The sequence below is a fragment of the Haliotis rubra genome, unplaced genomic scaffold (assembly GCF_003918875.1).
Source record: "Haliotis rubra isolate DU_JTF1 unplaced genomic scaffold, ASM391887v1 Scf163, whole genome shotgun sequence".
Classification (NCBI taxonomy): Eukaryota; Metazoa; Mollusca; class Gastropoda; order Lepetellida; family Haliotidae; genus Haliotis; species Haliotis rubra.
In genome coordinates this window covers 992,033-1,016,404 of record NW_025765592.1, presented here as the reverse complement: position 1 = coordinate 1,016,404, position 24,372 = coordinate 992,033, and the positions used below count along the sequence as shown (strand labels likewise).

Here is a 24,372-nt window from a genome sequence, read left to right as displayed (position 1 = left end):
TAATGAAAATGGCCATGATACATGTTTCTGATGGGAAACTTTTAGGGCATCTAAGACATGTTAGGGATGTAGGGTTGCTTCTATTTTTGGCATGTTAATGCAGGCAGCTTTCTAGTTCTGGGTAACATAGCTGGAATATTGCTGAATGTATGGATCAACAACAAAGAAAGGAGTAAACATATTGTAGATTTAAGAACCATGCAGCTCAATTTGTCAAAATATTCATGTCAAAGGCCACATGAGAATCTAGAAAATAACCGACAGAAAAATTGATGGATTGTAACCAACATTATAACCAGAAATTTTTATTTCAGTTATTCTGGTTTCAACTGTTGACTGACATTAAATGTTGATTTCTTTTCATTCTTCTGTTTCTAAGTTTGGCCAAGTACAGTTCAATACAGAAGGGCCTGGTCAGGCCCTCAGAGCATGTCCTGTAATGGAACAGAAGGATGGTGAAGTTGGCAGTCGTCAAGATGAGGCCTGTGGCAAAGAAGTGAAAGAGGGAAATGCAGGACTATGCAGGTTGGGAATACAGCTGTCTAAAGTCAGTAGATAAAAAGGTTCACACCAAGGTTAAAGGGACATAAGACTGATTTCTGTAGAAAAAGCATGCTCTATGTTCATTAATTCTACGTGATTGCTTGTATGAGAGGGCAGGTAAAAAAAATATAAATCAGGCTTCAAATTCCATGTGATGACTTCCACACCAAAACAGTCTGTCTTCAGCCTACATACTACATACTACAACTGCTAAATAGATGCCAGCTAACACACGAGAGAGCTGTAAACAATCATACTTTCAATTTCTCAATTTTTCTCAAGAGACTTATCCCTCAGACTTATCCATCAACAACCTACAAAGGTATACATCTTTTGAACACAAATGATAATGTTTATAACACTTTTAGGGACTGTTCAGAAATTTTCTCATTGAAACAATCTCTAGACAAAGTAAAAAGAAACTACAACATATTAGGAAAGTGTACTAAACTTTCAATATGTTGTTTAACAATTTTTTGTGACTGATATACAGTGGAATCTGTCAAATCCTGACTCTGTGTAATCCGGTTCTCTCCATAATCCGGACTACTCTTTGAGTTCGGCAAAATTTTCTTAATTTATCATTAAAGCTTGCTTTATAATCTGGACTCTCTCAATTACGGATTACAGACTAAACTAATGGTCCCCAAAATCAACTTACTATGAGAACAATCCTTTGCAATCCGGTCTTAGCTGACTAAAATAACAGCCCGTTGAATAAACATCTCCGTTACTTCTGTTGGGGTCACAGCAATCGCTATCATATTGCGTCTCGATATGAAGTGTAGTTGACAGAAAATTACCTAAACTGGGAGAGGTTTCCAATTCCTTGAAGTAAGTCTTCCTTGGGGTACTCTAGCATATTTTCACTGAGAGGTTTCCAATTCCTTGAAAAGTTTTTAAAATAGTTATTATTTTTTCTAAATAACAAACTTTTGTTGACAGCGGTATGCAGTGCTGAGCATACCTCCCTTTTTTCACTGGGTTTACCCATCATGCCATGCAACTTTCTCTTTTCTGGACTTAGTCTCAAAAGGAGGGGTGGATTTAGGTAATTCCAGAGCACAACAGAGATAAGTAATTGAAGTGGTAGATCGAAAAACCTTTCAATATCTTTCAGCAAAACTTGGCAGATATGTGAGGCAGATCCCAAATTGGTGTCTTTTGCTACTTGGAGATTTTTGGCATTTTTATTTTCCCGGGTTTCCATGAAAACGATTCAGACTTAGTTCTATGTGGGGGCCTGGGGTGTTTGTCATCTTCTGATGACTCTTGTTATGCAGGCCAACAGGTGCCTCACTCTGGCATTGTGGGACTGAATCCTGGATAGGACTGGCAAGATAGTGGGCTTTACTAACATAGTGAAATCAGAAATATAATTTAGAAATACAGTTCGCTCTACCACCATGTATAGTGTAATAAAGCACACTTTCGCCCTGAACTATTATAGTTAAAGCACGAAGACGCTTGCATCCACATGGTGGTAGAGCGAACTGTATTTCTTTTCTAAGATGCCAAATTGAATACTTTCTAAGGATAATTACGATTAATCTAAGGGCAGAAAACAAACGACGGTGTCGGTGACCTAAATTAAGAATCCTCGCACAGGGCTAACTGGCACGCTGTTCTGTGGATGTGACTACCCCCTACGTTAAGACGAACGTTACCAGAAAAAACAAATGATAAACTGTTTGAGAGGGGGTACGTTCTGATTGAATATCCTTCTAAATTATTATCCCCCGCAACGCGGCGTTTGCTGGGGGTATTAAAATTGACTAAAATATTTCAAGCGTTTCGCGTCGTGCGTCCGTCCTTGCACATTTGTCTTTTCCGGAACAGAACTCTAAAACTGTTCAATATTTCTTCACCAAACTTGGCACATACATGGATCTGGTGGTGTACTGGTGGCTTTTGGTAGTTTTGGAATTCTGAATTGAATATTTTTGGCGTTTCCATGGCAACAAGTTTGACTTAGCCTGAAATTGTGGTAGTGCTCTTTTCCGGAGCTGAACTCTAAAACCGTTCAATATTTCTTCACCAAACTTGGCACATACATGGATCTGGTGGTGTACTGGTGCCTTTTGGTAGTTTTGGGAATTCTGAATAAAATACTTTTGGCACTTCCGTGGCAACAAGTTTGACTTAGCCTGAAATTGATGATAGTGCTGCTTTCTGGAGCAGAACTTTAAAAACCTTTCAATACTCTCCTTCCACTTTTCTATATACACACCTAAATATTTGACATAATCATAACTAGTAGACATAATCATGAAGAGTATTTTGCCATTGCGGGGGATATTGATGACTTTGTCTTCTTGTTTTAATTTCATCTGTGATTAACGTAAACCATATGGGGCAATATGAACGTCGCATTTCTACTATCAACGTAAGTTTAGATCAGTACATCCAGATGAAGCTGAGTAGTCAAGCGACATTCCACGATTGCATTGTGGGAATGTAAACATTGCGAACGTTACCGTGTCGCTGAAAACTTGTGAGTCGAATTGAGACATTTTAAACGTTGGAAAACATAAACATAATGTGTCCACCAGTGACGTTAGCTGCGTGAAGCAACTGCAAACCAAGAAACGGGATGCAATGGAGCAGTTTACTGTAGGAGGCTGTACGAGGCGATGACAACTGACATGCATCGTGATGTTACTTACATTGTGACGTAATGCAAAATTGTTCGATTACGAGGGGGCAGACTAGAATGGCATTACATTGTGATGTAATGCAAAAAGTGCACATTATCGTCTGATAAAGTACTGTCGGTGCCTTTAATCTTTCACTGAAGCATCTTAGAACAGCTGTTACTTGGTTCAAAGGACAGTATTATAAGCCATTAGCCAAGTTCACAAGGGCAATTATCCTTTAACAATCAACCAAAGGCATGCAGTCAAGGGGAGTCAGCTTCTTGTCCAGATCATTCTACCCAATTGCTCCACTTTTGATTGAAGTGATTGCCCTTGAGACACTGCCTCATTTCAGGATGCTCTTCATCTCACTTTTATGAAAACTCATCACTCAAGGGAACTTCATGGTAACTTTGTATCTCCTAGAAGACTATTTCCAGGTCTTGATCCATTTGATGCACAGGCACTATCTGTGGTTCACAGTTGAAGGTTTACTCGACCACTGGTGATTCCTTCTGTTTGGCATTTCTACAGTCGTGTTGCTTTTTACCACCCCACCTAATGAATACATTCACACAATCTCTACATGACAAGGGGATCATCTTCAAAACTTACATCAACAACTGCATTTAAGCTTAAGGTCCATTTGACAACCTGGCCCAGACAAGATTGCTGCTTCGTCAGTTTGGATGACTGCTAAATGTTTTCAGTTCATTGAAGCCAAGCCACAGGTGGAACAAGATCCAGAAGAAGATCCCTCAAGCTCTCCAGTAGTCAAAGCTATTTTGTCAGTGGAATGGGATCTTTGGCTCAAGCGCTCACAGAGCTTGGTCAGTTACAGCACCAGCACTTCCAAGTCTTACTGAGAAAGTGTAATCCCGAATAGAACATATGTTACATTTGACCACTTTCCAAAATGGCATTGTGTATTTTAATGGCATTGTGTACTTCCAAGTGTTTCTGTGACTTGTTGTTGAGGATGACTGCATCAGTATTCCCATGAAGAAGCCACTACTTGTCACAGTAACAACCTCTGATTCTGGGAATACACAACACCGTTTACATGTAATGTATGTTATATAATCAGAATTCCACTTTCTTGAAGTGAAGAATAAATTCAAGTAGTCTTTTGGGTTGGATTCCATCTTGAATTTGAACCCACACTTTCAAAGGTACCCAATCACCAGTAACACAAGTGAGTCTGACAGCTGGTAGTCAATATGTGTACCCCTTTGATAGGTGTAAATTTGCACTGCTCATACGGCTGAAAGCTCTTTCAGAGAGTGGTCAGACATGACAATTATTTGTATTTGTCCCCTCCCCCCCCACAACGAGTAGCGGGGGGACTATGTATTCAGCAGTGTCCGTAAGTAGTATATACAATGATAGTCCTGGACCAAGTCCAACAAAAGCCTCTGCAAAGCCTTATTTCACAAATAAGGCTTTTGTCGGGCCCTTAGATCTTGCTACCATTGTATCTACTACTTTTGAGCCCCCGCTGATTTCCCTTCGTGAATATACCTATAAAAAGTTGAGGCACCATCGGGATACGAACCCCACACGCAAACTATAATAGGCCGAGCCACTCAACCGACTGAGCTACCGGGGACTTAGCTGAAGTATCTCGGTTTAACGGGTCTATCCTGGGATTGCATCATCCAAAGCTGGGCTGCGTCTATAATAGCTCCACGTGCCGCTATGACACTATTGGGATTACCCTATGTCGCGTTGACATCGATGAAACAGTTTAATGTGAATCGCCTATGATCTCTTTGGTGTTCGTAATAAAGGCTTGCTGGGCTTTTTGTATCCCCTGTTCTATGTACTTTTTTTTCTCAACTTCGCTGATGGTAGTGCTTTTACAAGACTTGGATCGAATCTCTTGTTTCATTCTATGATATTTTGCGAGTTCAGAGAGGACTAAACGAAACTCTTCCTCTGAGATTTTATTGTCAGTGAGTGCGGTGGAAATATGGTCGTCTATGGTGTTTAACTTTGCTTCGGCTAGAACCCTGATCTCGTCATGTTTCAACGCCTTACGATGCAGTCTGCGTGATGCAAACTTAAGCACCAACCCTAACACCCCTGTCACCCCAGCTGTTATTTCAATGCCTAATACTATAGGTGCGGCCATGATGGTGGCTAACAACCCAACACCTGCCGCCCCTAGTCCCATGCTGGTTGCCATAAGGGCAGTATCAGTCCCATCCACGATATTGAAAGCTCTATGGTACTTCTTACATAGTGCTTTCCGCGTGTCGCGGTCTTGTTCTAGTTGGCGTTTTACATCACATAACTGTCTCAAGCGGAACCCGTCTACGGTTTCCAGGGTCTTTGCGACTTCCTCTACGACTGGGTATAGCCCCATCTTATAATATATATTACAAAAGATATTTTAATTGGGTTTCATTTAACCTTCGATTAATGTACTTAAAGCTGATAATACTTAGATTAATTTGCGTGTAAAAAAGCGGGGTCTTAGCTCTACTTCCATTAAAGAGACGAACCCCATCAAGGCTTGCTAAAGGTTCGTTTCCCGATACCTTAATACGACGGCAACGTTGGTTATTACACCTGTCTTCCCAACCTATCATCATATCATCTATAATGCGAAAATAATGCGCCAATAGTCAAACTTATATCTCCGAGATAGATGTCTATGATGAATGTGTAGTTGTCCGCGACACTTCTAAAAACCTCTTGGTAATCAAGTAATTTGATCTCTGTCTTCACCTGCTCACTGGAAGCTAGCATGTTGCCTGAGTGGTCTGGTATTGGTATGACTTGTACACTAGATTCCGGAACGAACGATCCTATAATCATGCCTTTGTTCCTAATCTCGGAGATAGTATTATTTTGTTTCAAGGAGATATAAGGTGAGGTGAGGGTTAAGTTGAGTAACCATTCAGGCTCTTTAAAATCTGATAACGACACCCGCCTATACACGTTGTCTTTCAAGTGCAGGATGTATAAGGTGTCTTCCTCACCAGGCTGATCGAATCCCTCTGTGTCCCCTAGGTCGTTTAGCGTAGCGTTGGGACGATGTCTAATCATTGCTATAATACTATTACGAGATAGTTTCCAATTGTTTTTCTGATAATAGTTCAGGGGTACACTTAACCCCCATGAAGTGTATGTTGTCGGGTAGGAAGATCTTGGTTAGTGATATCGTGTCTTCCACGACCACGGTGACCCCCTGCAGACTGGTTTTGGAGTCGACACCCACCCGCACGTAAACGGTGCAAACGTGATACTGGTGTCGTTTCCCCCACCGGAGTTTGATCCCCTTCACGATTTCGGCTTCATCCCGCGATGGTTCCCCTAGGTATACTTTGATGATCAGAGTGGCATTATCCGGTAGACTCTCCAGGATGTTGACCACGCCTTCGAATTCAGACACCAACTGCAATGTCACCTCTTGCACTCCCGGTTTACTCGATAGCATGTGGGCTGCCATACTGGCGACTGGGCTGATGACTACGCTACGCCTCTGAGCCGGGACGTAAGCCACGAGCAGTGTTCCGTTGTTCACGACTTTGTTTAGGTAGTTGTCTTTGTTCTCCGTGAACACGTAGGGGGAGCCGAGCTTAATATTGAGAAACCAGTCGCCTTTAGCGGGTAACAACACCCACTTGTCATCGTCGGTAAAGACGAGGGAATACTGCTTATTTTTGGCGATGGCCGTCACGTTGCTCTCAACATCGTCTAAGTCGAACAGTTTGTCCCCGAACGATGGGTATATCATCCATTTATCATCAGTGTTGACTAGGGTGTACCGAGTGTTGACAACCGCTCTTGAGGTATCTACTATATCACTTAGATTGCTAGTACCACCTATGGAGGGGACTTCAACGCGTTTGTAAATACTGTTTTTAAGCTGCAAGGCGTACAATTTACCATCTACTCCGGGGTCGTCGAATCCGCGTGTGTCCCCGAGGTCGGAGATCCCCACATTGATGCATTTTTTCAACTTCATTCCGGGGCCTTGTGCGCTGGTCATTTTATGTGCAGCGTTATGCTGAGGTATCCTATATTCACGGGATTATGATTTATATCTAACACCGATATTATCAGCTCAGGTATGTTGCCCTGAGACAACCTCTTATACTGCCGCGGTGAAAACGACTCAGTTCTACCGTCGTTGTATTTCTCTGTTTTCACCGGTACGGCTCTCAGTATAGTGGAAGGGTGACCCCCTTGAATGTTGTCCGTTGTGCTCACCTGGTTGAGATGAATGCACAGCTCTCGGTACGGTACTAGGTCGGGTAACTTCGTGCCTGTGACGGTAGTTGTTGGTTTTATCTCGTCAGGCTGCATACCGAGTGTCCTCGCCAATGGTTGACCGAGTCTCAAGGAGTTTCTTCCGTTGTTGATTAACACCACTGTGCCGTATGAGTCGTTCATCTTGAGTTTGGCTCCCAGGGGTTTGAAGACCTCGTCGCTTAGAGAGCACACGCTGTAGTAGCCGTCAGTTATCTGGTTACGGGCGCCACTGACGAACAGCTTATTGTTGCTTACGTTGATGTTAGTCCATCGCGGTAGGTAGGTGATATCACACAGTGCTACTTCGAGTTGACCCGACGTGTTATCGATCGCGTGTGTCAGCTGAAGAGCCTCACCGCTCGTTATTCCTGGAAGTGTTATGTACATGTTAGAGTATATATGCTCATTATATAATAGTTTTAAAATGTACTCCCCTGGTGTGTTTTACCCTAAACTGGACATAGATTTCTCACCCATGAAGATCGTGGTCGCTGAGGGGTTGTATTTCGACGCCCAGTTCATAGATGTGTTCGACCAGTATAAATTTTCGGTGACTAACGCTAAGGTAGTTCACGCTTGGTTCAACAACCGGATTCAGTTCTGGCAGAATCAACTCAACTTCGCCGTGTGGTGCGTTACAACGGGGTGTGGTGTGACATTGACCGACACTCGGCGTGGACCGCTGAGTCAGTCTGTGTTCACGTTCCACGTGTACTACCAGGTCAGGCGTATCCTTAAAGAGATCAGCGCCCCGCTCCCACAGGAAAAGGGGTGGAACCCAGTAAACAACCAGTACGATAGACGGGCCTACGAACGTATTTGCAACGAATTCGAACTAAACATGAAGACGGATTGGCGTCTGCCGGGACCGAACCACGGGTTGGGTATCCCCATCGTTCACAACATGCCCCTCGTGGAAGCCAGCGAGAAGATGAAAGAATGGGGATACAAGTCGTATCATCTATCATCAACTCATAACGAACGAGTGGGATGACCGTTACATGGCTTTCAATGACAGCAAGGATTACCGAGTCTGGAGGTTCGAGCAGGTGGCAGCGGATGACTGGAAAAAGTTCATGCTGGACACGTCGAGAGGGTTCACTCGTGCCGTTGTAATCAGGTTGAACGACTCGATTCGAACGTACGTGTGGGAGCTGTTGGGTGCGCAGACGCAAACGCGTTCCAACATCCTGGGTAAGGGGACTGCTTACGACGCGCACAAACAGTTCGTTGTTAACGTTGAGGATGCTATCAATTCTCCAGTTGATCTACCGAGTGCCATCAAACGCTACCAAGACATGTTGGAATACGCCAGGTCGAAAGTCGACTACGTCTTCGACGTGGGGCTGTACATGGCTCCGAGCGATATGCAACTGAGAGTAAAAAAAGTGGTGGGCTACAACAACGAAATAGTCATAGCCACGGCAGACCAAAAGTTGGGAGTCATTTTTGATGTCAACACCCCCCACGTCCCGCCACCCATGACCTGTGAAACGGGTATAGTGGCGCCACCCCCAGAGCCTAGGGTTCAACCCACACCCCCTGTGGGGTCACCCCCACAGCCTGCACAGCAGCACATCGATCGTAAAACGGCCCTGGTGGTTGGCGGGGTCGCGGTCGGGGTGGGGCTCATTTGGTTAAAAATTCCTTAGCCGCTACGTACACCAAACCCGCCACGGCGACGATGGCTGCCCACAGGTTTTGACTGAGCCATGTGGCAGTTTTAGCCAGAGCGCTCAGCAGCCACGAGACGATGCTACCCAGGATGCCGGGCAGGGCTTCGGCGGCCTTACCAGCCAGTTTAGCCAGGGCCTCCCCTAGGGATTTCAGGTGTTTTTTTATCCAGTCTTTGACACCCCCACCACTTGGTGGTGTGCCGCCGGCAGGTGTGGGGTTACCACCACTCAATGACACCACCAGGGTTGATATGATGAAGCCCAATGCAGTCAGAATGCTGGCGATGTTGATGCCTTGCTCTCGGAAGAGGATTCGGATCCTGTCAGCTAGCGTGGTGTCCTGGTAGAGGACTCGATCAACGGTTTCCTGCACACGGCTGATCTGGGATCGAAGCTGTTCTTGGAAGGAGGATGCCGTTTCCAGACGGGTCTTCCTTTCCTCTTCCAAATTCCGTATTCGTTCCTCGATGGTGGCTTTCAGAGACTCGTCCTCCGTTTCACCGAGTTTGACCTTTTCATGGGCGATGTGGTCGTCTATCGCGTCCAGTTTGGCCGTGTTGTCCACGAGTGACCCACGAATGGTTTGCATGGCATTGTCCAGTCCCCGCAGTTCCTGAACGGTAAATTCGAACCCGGGTAAGGGTTTGTTATGGTAGGTGGCCAACAGCTTTTCAATGTTATCAGTCATGTCTTGATCCGATGTGGCGCCCCTGACATCTTGCAGATCTTGAACGGCCTCCGGGGGAAGCTTAGGCCATGCGCCACCGTAATCTATGAAGCCTAGTTCATCGCGGATAAAGTCACCCCCATGGCGACTGCTGAGTGTTGATAAGGCAAGCGGTTCTCTCGTGCGCTTATTCATGAGATCGATCTCTGGGCGAGCCTTCAATCGCAGCGTGCCCTTACCATCAACAAAAAAATTGGAATAGTCTCGCCCCCACGGCTCGACGTAATTTTTATCCCCTTTTAAACCATTGTAAAACCCGTTGACGGCCTGCTTCACGAGTTCGTTGCCTTGCGTGAATGTGGTGTCATCCCCCTCGAATGCCTGGGCACTATCATCCCACATATCATCCATAGGGATGTACTCATAACCGCCTTCAGCCATTATTTAGTATTAAAACTTATATATTTCATTTATATAACAATGTATGGTAGAAAACTAGATCCTTTTCGAAGATCAAGAGAGCCTCTAGGTGTCAGAGCCGTGCGCCAGTCGGTGACCATCACCAACAATCCCAGCAAGATAGACCAGAACCAAACGCTGCTGGTTAGATTCCCAAATCTTGGCAAGAATGACCTCATTGTACCAGGCACGGTTCGACTGGCGTTCAACCTCACGTTGACCTCCGGCAACGACAAACGCGAGCTAGTGCGGAACGTAGGTCGGGCCATCATCAAGAAAACCACCATCAAGATCAGCGGTAACGAGGTGCTGAGCATCGACGACAGCGACATATTTTATTGATACAGCTTCACGCAAGACCAGTTAGACAAGATCACGGACGGTGAAAAGGCCATCGCCCAAGCGTACGGGAACAGGTTCTGCGTGCCGCTCGACTTCGAGTTGCTCACGGACGCGCCGTTTTACCAGGCCGCGCTGGGTGATAGGCTTTAATACGAGCTCACGTTTAACGACTACAGCGAAGTAGTGCGTACGCCGAACGGTGATGAGGCCAGTTACACCATAGACAACATCTCTCTGGAGTTCGACATGGTCACTAGCCCAGAGCTGGCCAGGCAGGTTCGAAGCCAGTACTCGGGGAAGGTAGCCATCCTGTACGATAGGGTCCTGAGGCATAGAGCGATCAATCAGGATAAGAGCGACACGCTGTGGAACATAAACCTAAACGTGCCGGCGCGATCGATGAAAGGCATCCTGGTCGTCCCCGTGGAGGATTACGAACCGTTCCGAAGGGACAGCGAAGTTTTTCAACCCTGAGATTGAAAAGGTGGAAGTGACCATCGAGTGCCCAATCAGCCCTAATCAGCTGTTCAGCGGTATGAGGGCGCACCAGCAGTGGGATGAGATAATGAAACTACCGCCAGCACCAACACATCATCAGGACCTGGACCTATGCAGATCGGTAGTACCTGACCACCAAGTACGCGCTGTGGTTGGACATGCGATCCACGGATGACGATAAACTGCACGGTAGCGGTCGCCGCATCGACAACGGCAGCGAGGGGATAACAATCAAGATCACCAAGAAGGCTCAACCCGCTGGCAAGTTGAAATTATATCTGTACGTTATTATGGACGTGCAACTTAATATAGACAATGGGAGATTCGTGCAAGCCATCTACTAGGCCATTGCCTACTGATTTGCCCCGTGACCCACACTGCGCCATAGTGTACTGGCAGACGGGCTGTGGGAAGACCGTTTTCGTGTTGGATATGTTGGAGGGGTACTACAGGGATGTGTTTGACAACATCATTATCATGTGCCCTACTCTACAAATGAATAAAACGTACATGGAAAGACCTTGGGTGATGACGGACCCGGACGTACACAGAGTCGACCTGGGGACACGTCTGCAGGACTGGTTGAAAGCTTATCACGGGAAATTTAAAGGGGAGTCGGCGCTGTTCATACTTGACGACTGCAGCACTAATCGCGAGATAACAAAAAAGAGAGACATGCTATCGTACCTGGCCTTCTCCAGCCGACACGCAAAGCACAGCGTCTGGGTGCTAATGCAGAAGTTCAACTCGGTGTTGAAAGACCTCAGGGAGCAGACGCGATGGGTGGCCTTATTTCACTGCAAGGACAGGGATTTGTTCGAGGAGTGTTTGAGAGAGAACGATGTGATGAGCAAATTAGAACGGGAACGTGTAAAGAAACATCTCGCTGAAACTAAACATGCTAAGCTAGTGCTCAAGACCAACCAACCAGTAGCCTATAGGGTGTTTTAGCTTAGCAAATGCTTAGCAAATGCTTAGCAAAGCTTAGCAATGCTTAATAAATGCTTAGCGTTTAGCACTTATCAGTTATAGTTATAGTTATGGTTGTTTTTTAAGTGTTCGTTGTGTGCAACTTAACCTTCATTTCTCTGTGTTTCACCTACACCGTATATTATATTGTTAAAACTAAAACTTGCTTGTTACATTATAAGATGGAGTGTGATGAACTGCTCGAACAACTGTTGGTGCCAGGGGACGATGATAAGCGAGGGGACGATGATAAGCGAGAGAGACTGGTGGCGTTGGCTGTCGGTGGCAAAGCCAAACATTACTTTGGAGACTGCACTCCCGATAAAATTCACAAAATGTCAGACGAAGAAATCGATAAGCTGTACGCTAGATACGAGTCTAGACTCGGGGCAGAAATGACGAAAACTATAGGATCGGCTATGACCCAGATATACACTGGTATTGCGTCGTACTTTCTTCCCATCCCCCAGGAACGCCGACTTTACCTGTGGGAGGCCCTTGATAAAGACCCTTTTATTGAACACGCCTTGAGCTCTATCAGCTGCGTGCTGTACCACAAATACGGTATGTTTTTAGCCCCTGTGACGGCAGCGATTATCACGGCAAAGCATTGCCAATTTAAGGAGGGGAAAAATAATAATAATAGTATAGATGGATACTGCACAGGAGGAGACCCCACAACTGGGGGAGACCCCACCTCATTCAGAGGAGACCCCACAACTGGGGGAAACCCCCAGGGAGGAGATCCCTACAGTCACCAGGCAGAAGAACCCTGTTGGTTGCAGGCGTAACTGCTGCCGTGGCTATCTCATGGTTACACGACACAGGGATCCCGTGGAGAAACCCCCGCAATTAGAGGTCAACCCACATATCATGCAATAAAATATATATTTTTATATCATATACATAATGTCTGAGGGGAAAACGTTCGTCAACGACGCATACCACGCCACCGTGGTCGCCAGTCTAGCCGTAGGATACGCTCGGTTGACCAAAATGGTGCTTAAACAACCGACTATCAAGCTAGATTTCAACCTGCAGGATATGGGTATGCTCATAATGAACCTTGGTATGGCGATGGCCACAAAGGACATCCTAGTAAAACAAGGGATACTACCTGAAAATATTATGAAGTAAATATAGGATGGCTACGATCGCCATGATGGTTGGTGGGGCGTTAGTAAATGCCCTAGCATTTTCCGGGAGTAATTTCCTCTTCCTGAAACTACGAGAGTCACACGTGGCTGAGATACAAGCAGAGAGGAAGCGACACGACCTCGCTATTGAGAAATTACAGGCGGCACAATCCGAGTACGCTAAAAAAACGTCTCCAGAGGATCGATTACATTAACGAACAACTCAGGCGTGAGAGCCATGCCGTTAAAACATTCCACGATGTCGACGACGCAGCGAGAGAATACTACCTACTAACAGGTAAACAGCTGGAACCACTCAATAAACCCACACTCGCTCAGTACTACACACCATCCAAGGGGCAAATGGACCGTAAACTGGTCTTCATCGCGCTGGGTATAGCAGCGACTGGGTTGGTTGCAAAACAATTAGACTAAGCACTCATATAAGTATGCTAAAGATGAGACCTGCTCCATACCGATGCGAATACATACTTATGGGGAAGAGTAGTAGGCAACTATTTGAGAGGCTGGCGCATGCATGTTGATAGGAACATAGACATCACAGATATCAAGCCTCTGATAGCTGATAAAGTCAACCAGGAACTAAACAATCTGGGAAGTATCAAGTTTCAGATTACAGTGAAAATGTCACTCGATAAGCAGGCGGGGAATGGGGTCACTGAGTACGTTCAGCCTTACTTCCGAGGTAAACAAGAAATCGTCACGCATACAGAGACCATAGACGCATCAATCGATACCAGTTTTCAGCAAATACTGAGAATACCTAGAGCGCTACACACACTTGGGGTCGGGTGGGCTGTAGATAAAATCGATAATGTCTATCTAGACATAGCTAACTACGTGCCGTTTCAGAGAGGTGGTCATACCTAGACTTGCCCCTACTATAAGAAAAAAACATGCCATGGTCAAGCGTCAAGAATAGAGGAGGCGATTGCCTGAGGGTAGCTATCAGGGCAGACTTGTATCCAGTTGACACTCATTCAGACAGGCTTTCTAGCTATCCCCAAGACGATGGGCTCAACTGGGATGGTATAGATGAACCAACCCCATATCCCAGATCACCAAAGTAGAAAAACAGAATAATATAGCCATAAGCGTCTTTGGGCACGAAGGTAACACAACAATAGTGCACAGGGTCAGCCCAGTGTTGGGGAGGAGGTCGCCACGTTACCAATATATTCATGACCCAGTGAGGTAAAAAGTATCACTACATGTGGATAAAACATCTCAGCAGGCTGTTGCCTTACGACCAGTCGAAAACACGTTGGTAAAAAACACTTTTGTGCGCGATGCCTGCCGCGGTTTCAGCCGAGCTGATTTATTAGAATCCCACCGGAGGATTGTCAAGGTGTGGGGCAGACGGCCATACGAGTCGACATGCCTAAGGAAGGTGACAATATCCTAAAATTCGACAACCACAAGAACCAAATGTCTGTGCTTTATGTCATCTACGCCGACTTTGAAGCCTTGGTCAAACCAGTTGAGGTTGCCGGGGGTACCCCAACCACACAGAAAACACAAGAGCATGAAGCCCGTGGGTTTGGATACGTAGTCGTCCGTTGTGATGGGGAAACGAAAGCTCCGGTAGTGTACAGGGGTCCCGACGCGGCTGAAAGGTTTCTAAAGTGTTTGCAGGAGGAAGAAAAAATTATTAGGAATGCACTGTATACAGTCGCTCCCATGCGTATGACCAAATCTGACCGGCTAGCTCACACCTGTAGCACTAATTGTCACGTGTGTGACTCACCACTGAACGGTGATTCGGTGAGAGATCACTGCCACGTCACCGGTAAGTATAGAGGCGCCGCTCACAGCGCGTGCAACCTCAAGCTTAGAATCAACCCCAAGACAATAAACATCCCCGTGGTCTTTCACAACTTGAGAGGGTACGACTCTCACTTGATCATGCAGGCCATCGCGAAAGTCGACGGTAACCTGACGTGCATCCCCAACAACATGGAGAGATACATTTCCTTCAGCTTAAACGGCTTGAGGTTCATCGACTCGCTTCAGTTCCTCCTGTCGTCACTCGACAGTCTGGTCAAGGCCAAGGATACCTTCCCTATTACCGATCGATACACAGACGCCGAGACTAGACCCCTGTTGATGAGGAAGGGTGTGTACCCCTATGAGTACATGGATGGTTAGTACAAGTTCGCCGAGACCAGACTACCCCCCATCAGAGAATTTTACAGCAACCTGACCGACTCGGCAATATCCCAAGACGATTACTCACAGGCTATTAACGTATGGAATAAACTGGGTTGTAAGAATCTGGGTGACTACCACGACCTGTACTTGAGGACAGATGTACTGCTGTTAGCCGACGTGTTTGAGACGTTTAGGCGGACGTGTTTCAAGCAGTATAAACTCGACCCCTCATGGTATTACACCAGCCCAGGTCTGTCGTGGGATGCCTTGCTGAAAAAGACCGGAGTTAAGTTGGAATTGCTCACCGATTACGACATGCACCTATTCATTGAGAAAGGCTTGCGAGGTGGGATTTCCATGGCAACCAAACGATACGCGAAAGCAAATAATCAATACGTGAAGGGTTATGACCCGAGCAAGCCAACCAATCACATTCTCTACCTCGACGCCAACAACCTGTACGGTTGGGCCATGAGCCAGTATCTACCCACAGGGGGATTCGAATGGGAATCGCACGAGGTCGATGTTATGAGCATCGCGGACGATTCGAACAAAGGTTATATCCTCGAGGTGGACTTGGAATACCCCAAGGCATTACACACATCACACAACAGCTACCCCCTGGCCCCCGAACGTATGAGGGTTAACCCAGACTGGATGTCTGAGTACCAACATAACTTGTTAGGTGGGCGGGTGGCAGACGTTGAAAAACTCGTGCCCAACTTAATGAATAAGACCAAGTACATCGTTCACTATTGCAACCTACAGCTGTACCTGTCGTTGGGTATAAGGCTGACCAAAATACACAGGGTGTTCGTGTTCAACCAGAGCCCATGGATGGAGCCTTACATCAGAATGAACACAGACCTCCGAAAGCTGGCCACCAGTGACTTTGAGAAAAACCTCTACAAGCTCATGAACAACTCGGTGTTCGGCAAGACTTTGGAGAACCTGAGGAAACGCGTGACCGTGAAGCTGGTTCGGTCGAATGAGGAAGACAAGCTCAGGAGACTGATAGCCAGTCCGGCATTCAACCGTATCAAGATATTCACCGACGACCTGGTTGCCCTACACATGAAGAAAAGCCACATAAAATTCAACCGGCCTGTTTACGTGGGGATGAGCATCCTCGATTTATCCAAACACCTGATGTACGACTTTTACTACAACGAGCTGAAGAAACAGTACGACGACAGGTGTGAATTGCTGTACACTGACACGGATTCCCTGCTAATGGAGATTCGAACCGAGGACGTGTACGAGGACATGAAGAAACGCCTCGATTTGTACGACACCAGTGACTACCCCAAGGACCATGCCATACACAGCACGGTAAATAAAAAGGTCCTAGGTAAGATGAAGGACGAGTGTGCTGGCACACCCATAGCCGAGTACATAGGTTTGAAGCCTAAGATGTACTCCATCCTGAAGGCCGACAATGGTGAGATTTGGAAGGCGAAGGGTGTTAAGAAGTACGTGATGAAACAACACATCAAACACGCCAGATTCAAGGAAGCCCTGTTCAAGACCCGTACCTTTAGACATAAAATGAACACACTTAGAAGTGATGGGCATAGGATATATGGACTGACGATAAACAAGACGTCCCTGTCGCCGATGGACACTAAGCGTTGGATAGCTATTGATGGGATAAACACGTACGCGTACGGGCATGAGAAAATTGAACCAAGAACATAGGTGTATATAGGTGACATGTCACGGAACCAGAGAAAGTTTGAGGCTATTTACTACAGCCCGCGTGGGTACTGGAAAGGAGTTAGCGCCGTACATAAGCTGGCTAAAATGGCGACAGTACCCCCGGAGGAGGCCAAAGCGTGGCTTGAAAAACAAGCCCTGTGGCAGATCTATTTACCGGCACCACGCTACGTACCTAGAAGGAAGTTCGGTATTAACATACCCAATAGCTTTCACCAGGCCGACCTCCTGTTCCTACCCCATGACAAGAGGTACAAGTATGCCCTTACCGTAGTGGATGTTGCCAGTCGGTACAAGGAAGCCGAACCCTTAACCACGAAAGATTCGACCCAGGTAGCCCGCGGATTTGAACGCATATACAAACGCAGTCAGCTGACATGGCCAACAGAGCTGCAAGTTGACCCCGGGCGGGAGTTCATGGGTGTCGTGTCACACCTGCTGGATAAACACGATACAAAGGTCAGGCGTGGCACGGCCGGAGCCCAACGTAGCCAAGCCATAGTTGAGAGATTCAATAGGACTTTGGCCGAGGGCTTATTCGGACATCAGTATGCGAAAGAGATGGCCACCCCGGGGAAGCGATCGACTGAATGGGTCGCGCGGCTACCTCAGGTGGTGTCGGCAATCAATCATGAAGCCACCCGGCTCACCGGCAAGAAACCGGCAGATGCTATCAAATTAAAATCAATAGTAGCAGAGTCGGCTGCTCCATTGCGTGGGAAGGAGAAACAGATACCAGATAGGGCACTAGTGAGGTACCTATGAAATATGTCAATCCCCCTACTGCACGAGAACTCAAACCTTGAGCTAAAGAACGGGGATTGAAGGATAATTCTTGCATGAGGAAAGCCCAACTGCTCACCTTGTTGGAAGACACCGAGTGGGTCGAGTTGAGATTCGTGCCGACAGACCAGTTTGACCATCCACATGTTGCTCAACAAACAGCAGACAGATGACAGTACCGAGTCCATAGAGCCTTACTTCAGAGGCAAGCAGGAAGTCATACTTTAATCCGACTCGATCCCTTCGACCCTCGATACTTTCGCTACAAAAAATACAAGAATCGTTGGAACGATGGACGCACAAAGGCTCCGGGTGGGTGGTGGGAAGTATCAACACCATCCATTTGGATATAGCGAACTACGTACCGTTCAGAGGTGGAACGTTCCTAGACTTGACACCTTACTACAAAAATAAAAAAGCCATTAATAACATTAAGACTAAAGACAATGCTTGAGCAGTATATTCGGTGAGAGCTGGCTTATTTCCAGTAGCTATTAATAAGAATAGACCTTTTAGCTATCCCGAAGACGACGGGCTTAACTGGGATGGCTTAGTTAAACCCACATCCATTTCTTACTGGACCCGATTTGAAAAACTAAACCATTTAGCCATCAACGTCTTCGGCCACGAAGGCAATACAACAATCGTACACCGAATCAGCTCCATGCCAGATGATGTGCGCATGGACGGGCGGGAGTTCATGGGTGTCGTGTCACACCTGCTGGATAAACACGATACAAAGGTCAGGCGTGGCACGGCTGGAGCCCAACGCAGCCAAGCCATAGTTGAGAGATTCAATAGGACTTTGGCCGAGCGCTTATTCGGACATCAGTATGCGAAAAGAGATGGCCACCCCGGGGAAGCGATCGACTGAATGGGTCGCGCGGCTACCTCAGGTGGTGTCGGCAATCAATCATGAAGCCACCCGGCTCACCGGCAAGAAACCGGCAGATGCTATCAAACTAAAATCAATAGTAGCAGAGTCGGCTGCTCCATTGCGTGGGAAGGGGAAACAGATACCAGATAGGGCACTAGTGAGGTACCTATACCAGCCGGGGGAACACGAGGGTGATAGCCATAAGCGAGCCACCGATCCTAAATGGTCAGTCAAAACTTACAACATAGATAAAGTGGACATGAAAGCCGACGAGCCGAACTTGTACTACTTGAGAGATGGGCCAGGGAGAGGACTCGTTAGAGAAGAATTATTGATCGTACCGTACAGCACAAGGTTACCTCCTGCCAACGTGGCATAGCGGCACAGTAGTGCCACGTGTGGGCAGGAAATCAACGGGGGCTCAAAAGTAGTAGATGCAATGGTAGCAAGATCTAAGGGCCCGACAAAAGCCTTATTTGGGAAATAAGGCTTTGCAGAGGCTTTTGTTGGACTTGGTCCAGGACTATCATTGTATATACTACTCCGTGAAGGTACATCCCGATTCTTGTTATCGCGATATCTCATGAACTGTTGTACCCAATGTCTTCAAATTTGGTGACAGCCTACATTGGGGGATCACGCAGACACCGGTTGATTTGGGTGACCCTGACCCTATTTTCAAGGTCACCATGACACTTTGACCACTTTTCAAATTCTTTTTAATGCGATATCTCATGAACTGTTGTACCCAGGTATTATTTTCCAGGTTTCTTCACAAGGTATGTATTGCACTGTGACTGAAATTCTGGAAATAAATAAAGGAACACTTGTACTTTCATGTGTTCCCTTATTCGTTTCTATGAGTATATGTTATAAATATTTCATTCTTCTTTAGTGGCGGGGGACATTGCCATATTAGTGGCAAACACTTGTTGGGATTCCACTTTCTTAGTAAATTGCAGATTCTTGTACGGTTTAGGCTTCCATCCATGATTCAAACCCACAATCTCAGAGTAAAGCACCTTATCACACAGCACATTTATTCAGATGTATTCTTCTATGACACCACAAGGGAAAATTGCAATAACTGACTGAGTTAAAGATAAAGTCATCAGAAACATGTACCCCTATTTTTAATGCAAAAGTATTATTATTAATATTTTGGTCGCGAAAACAGTTTCTGCTATCCCAGTTTCGGCCATTATGCATATTCCGCAAACAAGTTTACCGCTATAGCTCCAATTTCACATTATTCTCAGCAATCATGTACAGATTACCGCCTGTCATCCAGGGACCCCTAGACCCATGTTATTGACTCATTGAAGTCATATTTGACAATTAATTGCCAACATTTTGTTTTTACAATCAAACTGGCACATACCACGGGAAGTCAACGGTGACTTGTCAAACTGTCTACGTAAAATGTATCCAGCCACGTAACTCAAAGTTCTGAGCCTATGTCAATTATTATGTTAAATATGTTCGTAGAAAACATGCATTTTACTAATACGATAGCATATATATATTATCTCTGTTAAAATATTTGCTTAAGATATAAATTATGGAGTAGAAATTCTTTGTATTATATTTTCGGATCGTTTTTAACTGAATCACCAGTACATTGGACCAAAACATGTGTGCACAGCTGATTGCTATTTCCGGCTTAGTCAAATAACAGGTAGCATAACACAATTGAAGTATCATGTCTAGTGATGTTTGATTGCAAGTTTCCTGAACATGTGTCTATTTTCATTTACAAAGTTTGTTTTTTCACCTCCAATGATAGGATATAGTTTTGACTGGGCACAATACATGAAATAGTTCTGTTATGTCCATGGAAAATATGATTTTACTTGGCCTTTATTCCGTGTTATCACTTACTAATAACGTGGTGGGTCATCATCCATGGACCCCAAGACCCGCATTATGGCGAGGGATGACAGTATAAATATACAATTTATAGTTAAAGTCAGTGACAGATTTCCCATGAGCTTGAAAATGTTCTGCTGTCATGTTCATTCCAGTTTGTAGCCCCAAATACTGCGGTCTACCCCCTTTATCTTTAAATACAACGGCAAATGATAAAGTACCTGTTTCATTTATTGTTTTCCATTTTGTTGAAATGTGAGCCTTGGCACCAGACTAGCTTTTTGTCAGTGTTGTATGCCATGTAAGTTGTTCTGTATTCTCATTGGCAGACCTGATGGCATTCTAAGGTTATGACCTAGCTTCATAACTATTTCCTTAAGTGAAAACCAGGGAAATACACATTGTCCTGACTAGTATTTAATAATTCACCAGTTTTCGGGACATTGATCATCTGCATGGAGACAAAATAATTTATTCAAGAGAACTAGGATCCTTATGTATTCAATGAAATAATTCCCAGCCATCTAGACAATTAATAGACAAATTCTGTTTTCCTCCGTCTGAAGCGAAAATTATTTTTAAAACATTTTTTGGGAGAGTCAACTTTTTAAATTTTTAAAGTTATCCTATCTCATGTCTTGTACTCTCTCTCTTATGATCGACAATTGAGTGGAAATGAACTGTAAGCAAAGTTCTTGGTCTCTCTTGAACCCTTTGGCCGAACACACCCCGACTGCTCCCATTCCTGGACAGCCTAGTTGCCTGTGAGAACCATACTGCCTGTACTGATAGCTCATGTGACCCCTTTGTGTAGTTATTCTCGTTCTTGTCGCACTAGGGTGCTGACGTGTTGTAAACTGTGGCAAATAAGCTGACTTAAAAAACCTTTAACATCTTGGGGAAAGAAGATTCAACATCAAAGAAAAGAAAAGTTTGCATGGACTGCAAGAAGACCTACATCTCGACCCTACACATATCCTGCATAGACTGCATTGGTGTTTTGCGTTTGAAGAATAGAAGAGGAAGATCAAGTGCAGCCTATGCACCAAGTTAGACGTTTATTTCACCCTGCTGTTACCTCCAGTGGTTCGCCGAACACCACACCTCTGAACCCACCACTTGCCAAACCCTCATTATTCGTCAAACCCTCATGCAACGTTGATCTCTGCAGCATCAGCGATCCCCCCACATGGGACCAGACATCAGACTTCGACTCGTTCAGCGATTCCATCTATTTCTGCGAACATGAACACTTCCCCCGTACATGGACCAGCCACCTTTGGTTGTCATCGGTTTAGACTTTCGACAGCACCATCACCCAGATTCCAGACCCACGTTCAATGAACGTGTTAAACTCGGCTACTGCGTCTCATCACAAATGATGATCTTTCACCGAACCCTTGGGGTGCATCGATCCAGCCAGGATCTGTGATCCCTCATACTGTGTCAACCTCTCATTATTCAGCGATCCCTTCAGACATCTCAAGACTTGCAGCAATTTCATCTACTTTGGCAATCCTTCGGGAATGAGTGAATCAACCAGGATTTGTGATCCATCACATTGCGACAATCTCTCATGAATCAGCAGTTTCTCCGGACATCTCCAAGACTTCGGTGATCCTATTGTCAATGCGGGGAATGGTTGACAGGGGAACTAGCTCAGAATTCAGACTTGCAATATGTTCATGAAGATGAAGGAATATGTTGACAATATAGGTGTGAGCACATACCGTATACAGTTTTTGACATCAATGGACAGGCAAAGACTCAACAATGGACAGACAGAGAAACAATAGCACTTCCTTGAACCAGTTGATGGGATGGCAGACATGGCCGAGGGGGATGACCAATTAAGGCTATAAATGTTATATACAGTAATTAATGAAAGTGACAGCATGGCACAGGGTGGCTGACAAGTCAGTTGTACAATGCGGTTGTGATAAGGATTAAGACTGCAGATTAAATAGTTACAATTAAGTCTCACATGGCTTGGTGGCTACATAGTTTTTGATCTTTAGAAATATTTGGACGATAGCTGTCCTGAATTAGCTGCTATAACACTATCGTGAACTCCTCGCTCTCAGTTCAGCCATTCTTGACAATTACGACCCAGTCCTCGGCTGCACCACTGACCAGTGATTAATGATGAATAAAACCCCCATTTCTGCACAAAGCATATTTTATATAGAATTAGTACAATATGAAAAAGGAATGTACTTCTTACCCTGTTTATCAACTATAGATGAGGTCTTTACATGAAACTGCGATCCAGAAATATACTCTTCAAAGTAAGAAACGCATGAGCCATTTTCAGAAGAATTCCTTGCGTTAGTTTAAGAGCAATTATTTCATGCAATCCCAATTGTAAAAAGGTGAAATTCAAATGTCTATAGACAAAGCCTTTACTGTTGTGTTTCTGTTTACTTGAGTCCACAAGATGGCGTCAAAGTGCTTTGTATGGCCACCATTGGCAGCAATTACTGCTCGGCACCGTCTCGGCAACTGGAAAAGTTGACGAAGTAGCTCTTATCATCGTAGCGGCTTCAATTTCCATTTTGACAACAAGGATAACCATGACACTAAATGAATACTTAATCTTCTTGAAGTCCACAACTGTGTACAACTTGTGTCAGAGGCAAGCCACAGAGGTGGACACACTCTGGACTGGATAGTTAACCATGCTTCAGACGCGTGTGTCAGTTGTGTATCTGTATAGGATCTACATCTCTCTGATCATTTCCATATCTTTGTGAGCTTGGACCTCTCAATACCCAGTCCAAATGTGAAGATTCCTCGCTGTAGGAACATGCGCTCCCTGGATAAGGATACTTTTAAAGACAATTTGCTAAACTCAGACCTTGTACTTGAGCCACAATATGATGTTGAAAGTCTCGTTCTGCTATACAATAGATTTCTATCTGAGCTGCTAGACAAACATGCACCAGTGAAGGACAGAGTCATACCAGTCACTAAAACATCTGCTTGGGACTTCACACCTGAAGTTCGACAAGCGAAAAGAGACGCAGATGGAAATAAATAAATATTTCCTGGAAATTCATCGCCAAATGTATATTTCAGCCAGAAATTACTCAACAACAGTCATCACCCAAATCAACATCTCAATTCTCAGATTGAAGTCAACGAGTCAAGTCCAAAGTTGCTGTTCAAACTTTTGTTCAGTATCTTGGGTAAACACTGGGAATCGTCACCTGATGACAATGAAGCAACAACACAGACATTTTTGGAATATTTCTACAAAAAGATCTAAGACATTCATGACAAGATTTCGTCTTCTGTGGCTGTGGCTGAAGCTGATTTTCCTCCAAAAATGTTTGATGACACGCCTCTTACTCATATTGATAGTTTCACTGGCACTAAAGTTACTAAACTACTGAAATCTGCGAAAAGAACAACTTGTTCACTTGATCCGATTCCAACTGACCTTCTATATGACTGTCTCGATGTACTTTTACCACTCTTCTACTTCATCTGGTTATGTCATACATGTACTCAAGTCAGCTCGAGTGTGAAGAAATAAAGCCTTGATTGTGCGGATCCAAAAAACTACAGGCCTGTTTCAAACTTATCATTTATATCCAAGCTCATTGAACGTGCAGTCTCCAGTCGTCTCATGGGCCACCTTTCCTGGCATAACCTCTATGAGGTGTTCCAATCAGCCTACAGAGCACACCACAGCACATAGACGGCTCTGCTGAAGATCCTGAATGACCTATGATGTGTTATTGACACAGTACAAGTGGCCCTG

General features: G+C 45.2%; 1 protein-coding gene across 1 annotated transcript in view; it reads left to right on the top strand.

The window, feature by feature from the left end:
- Positions 1 to 24,372, top strand: part of LOC124271750 — a 387,369-nt gene that overhangs the window by 325,600 nt on the left and 37,397 nt on the right. The window contains exon 21 of the mRNA XM_046706916.1: positions 380 to 525. Coding sequence (XP_046562872.1) covers positions 380 to 525 — 146 coding nt within the window. The remainder of the gene's footprint in view (positions 1 to 379; positions 526 to 24,372) is intronic.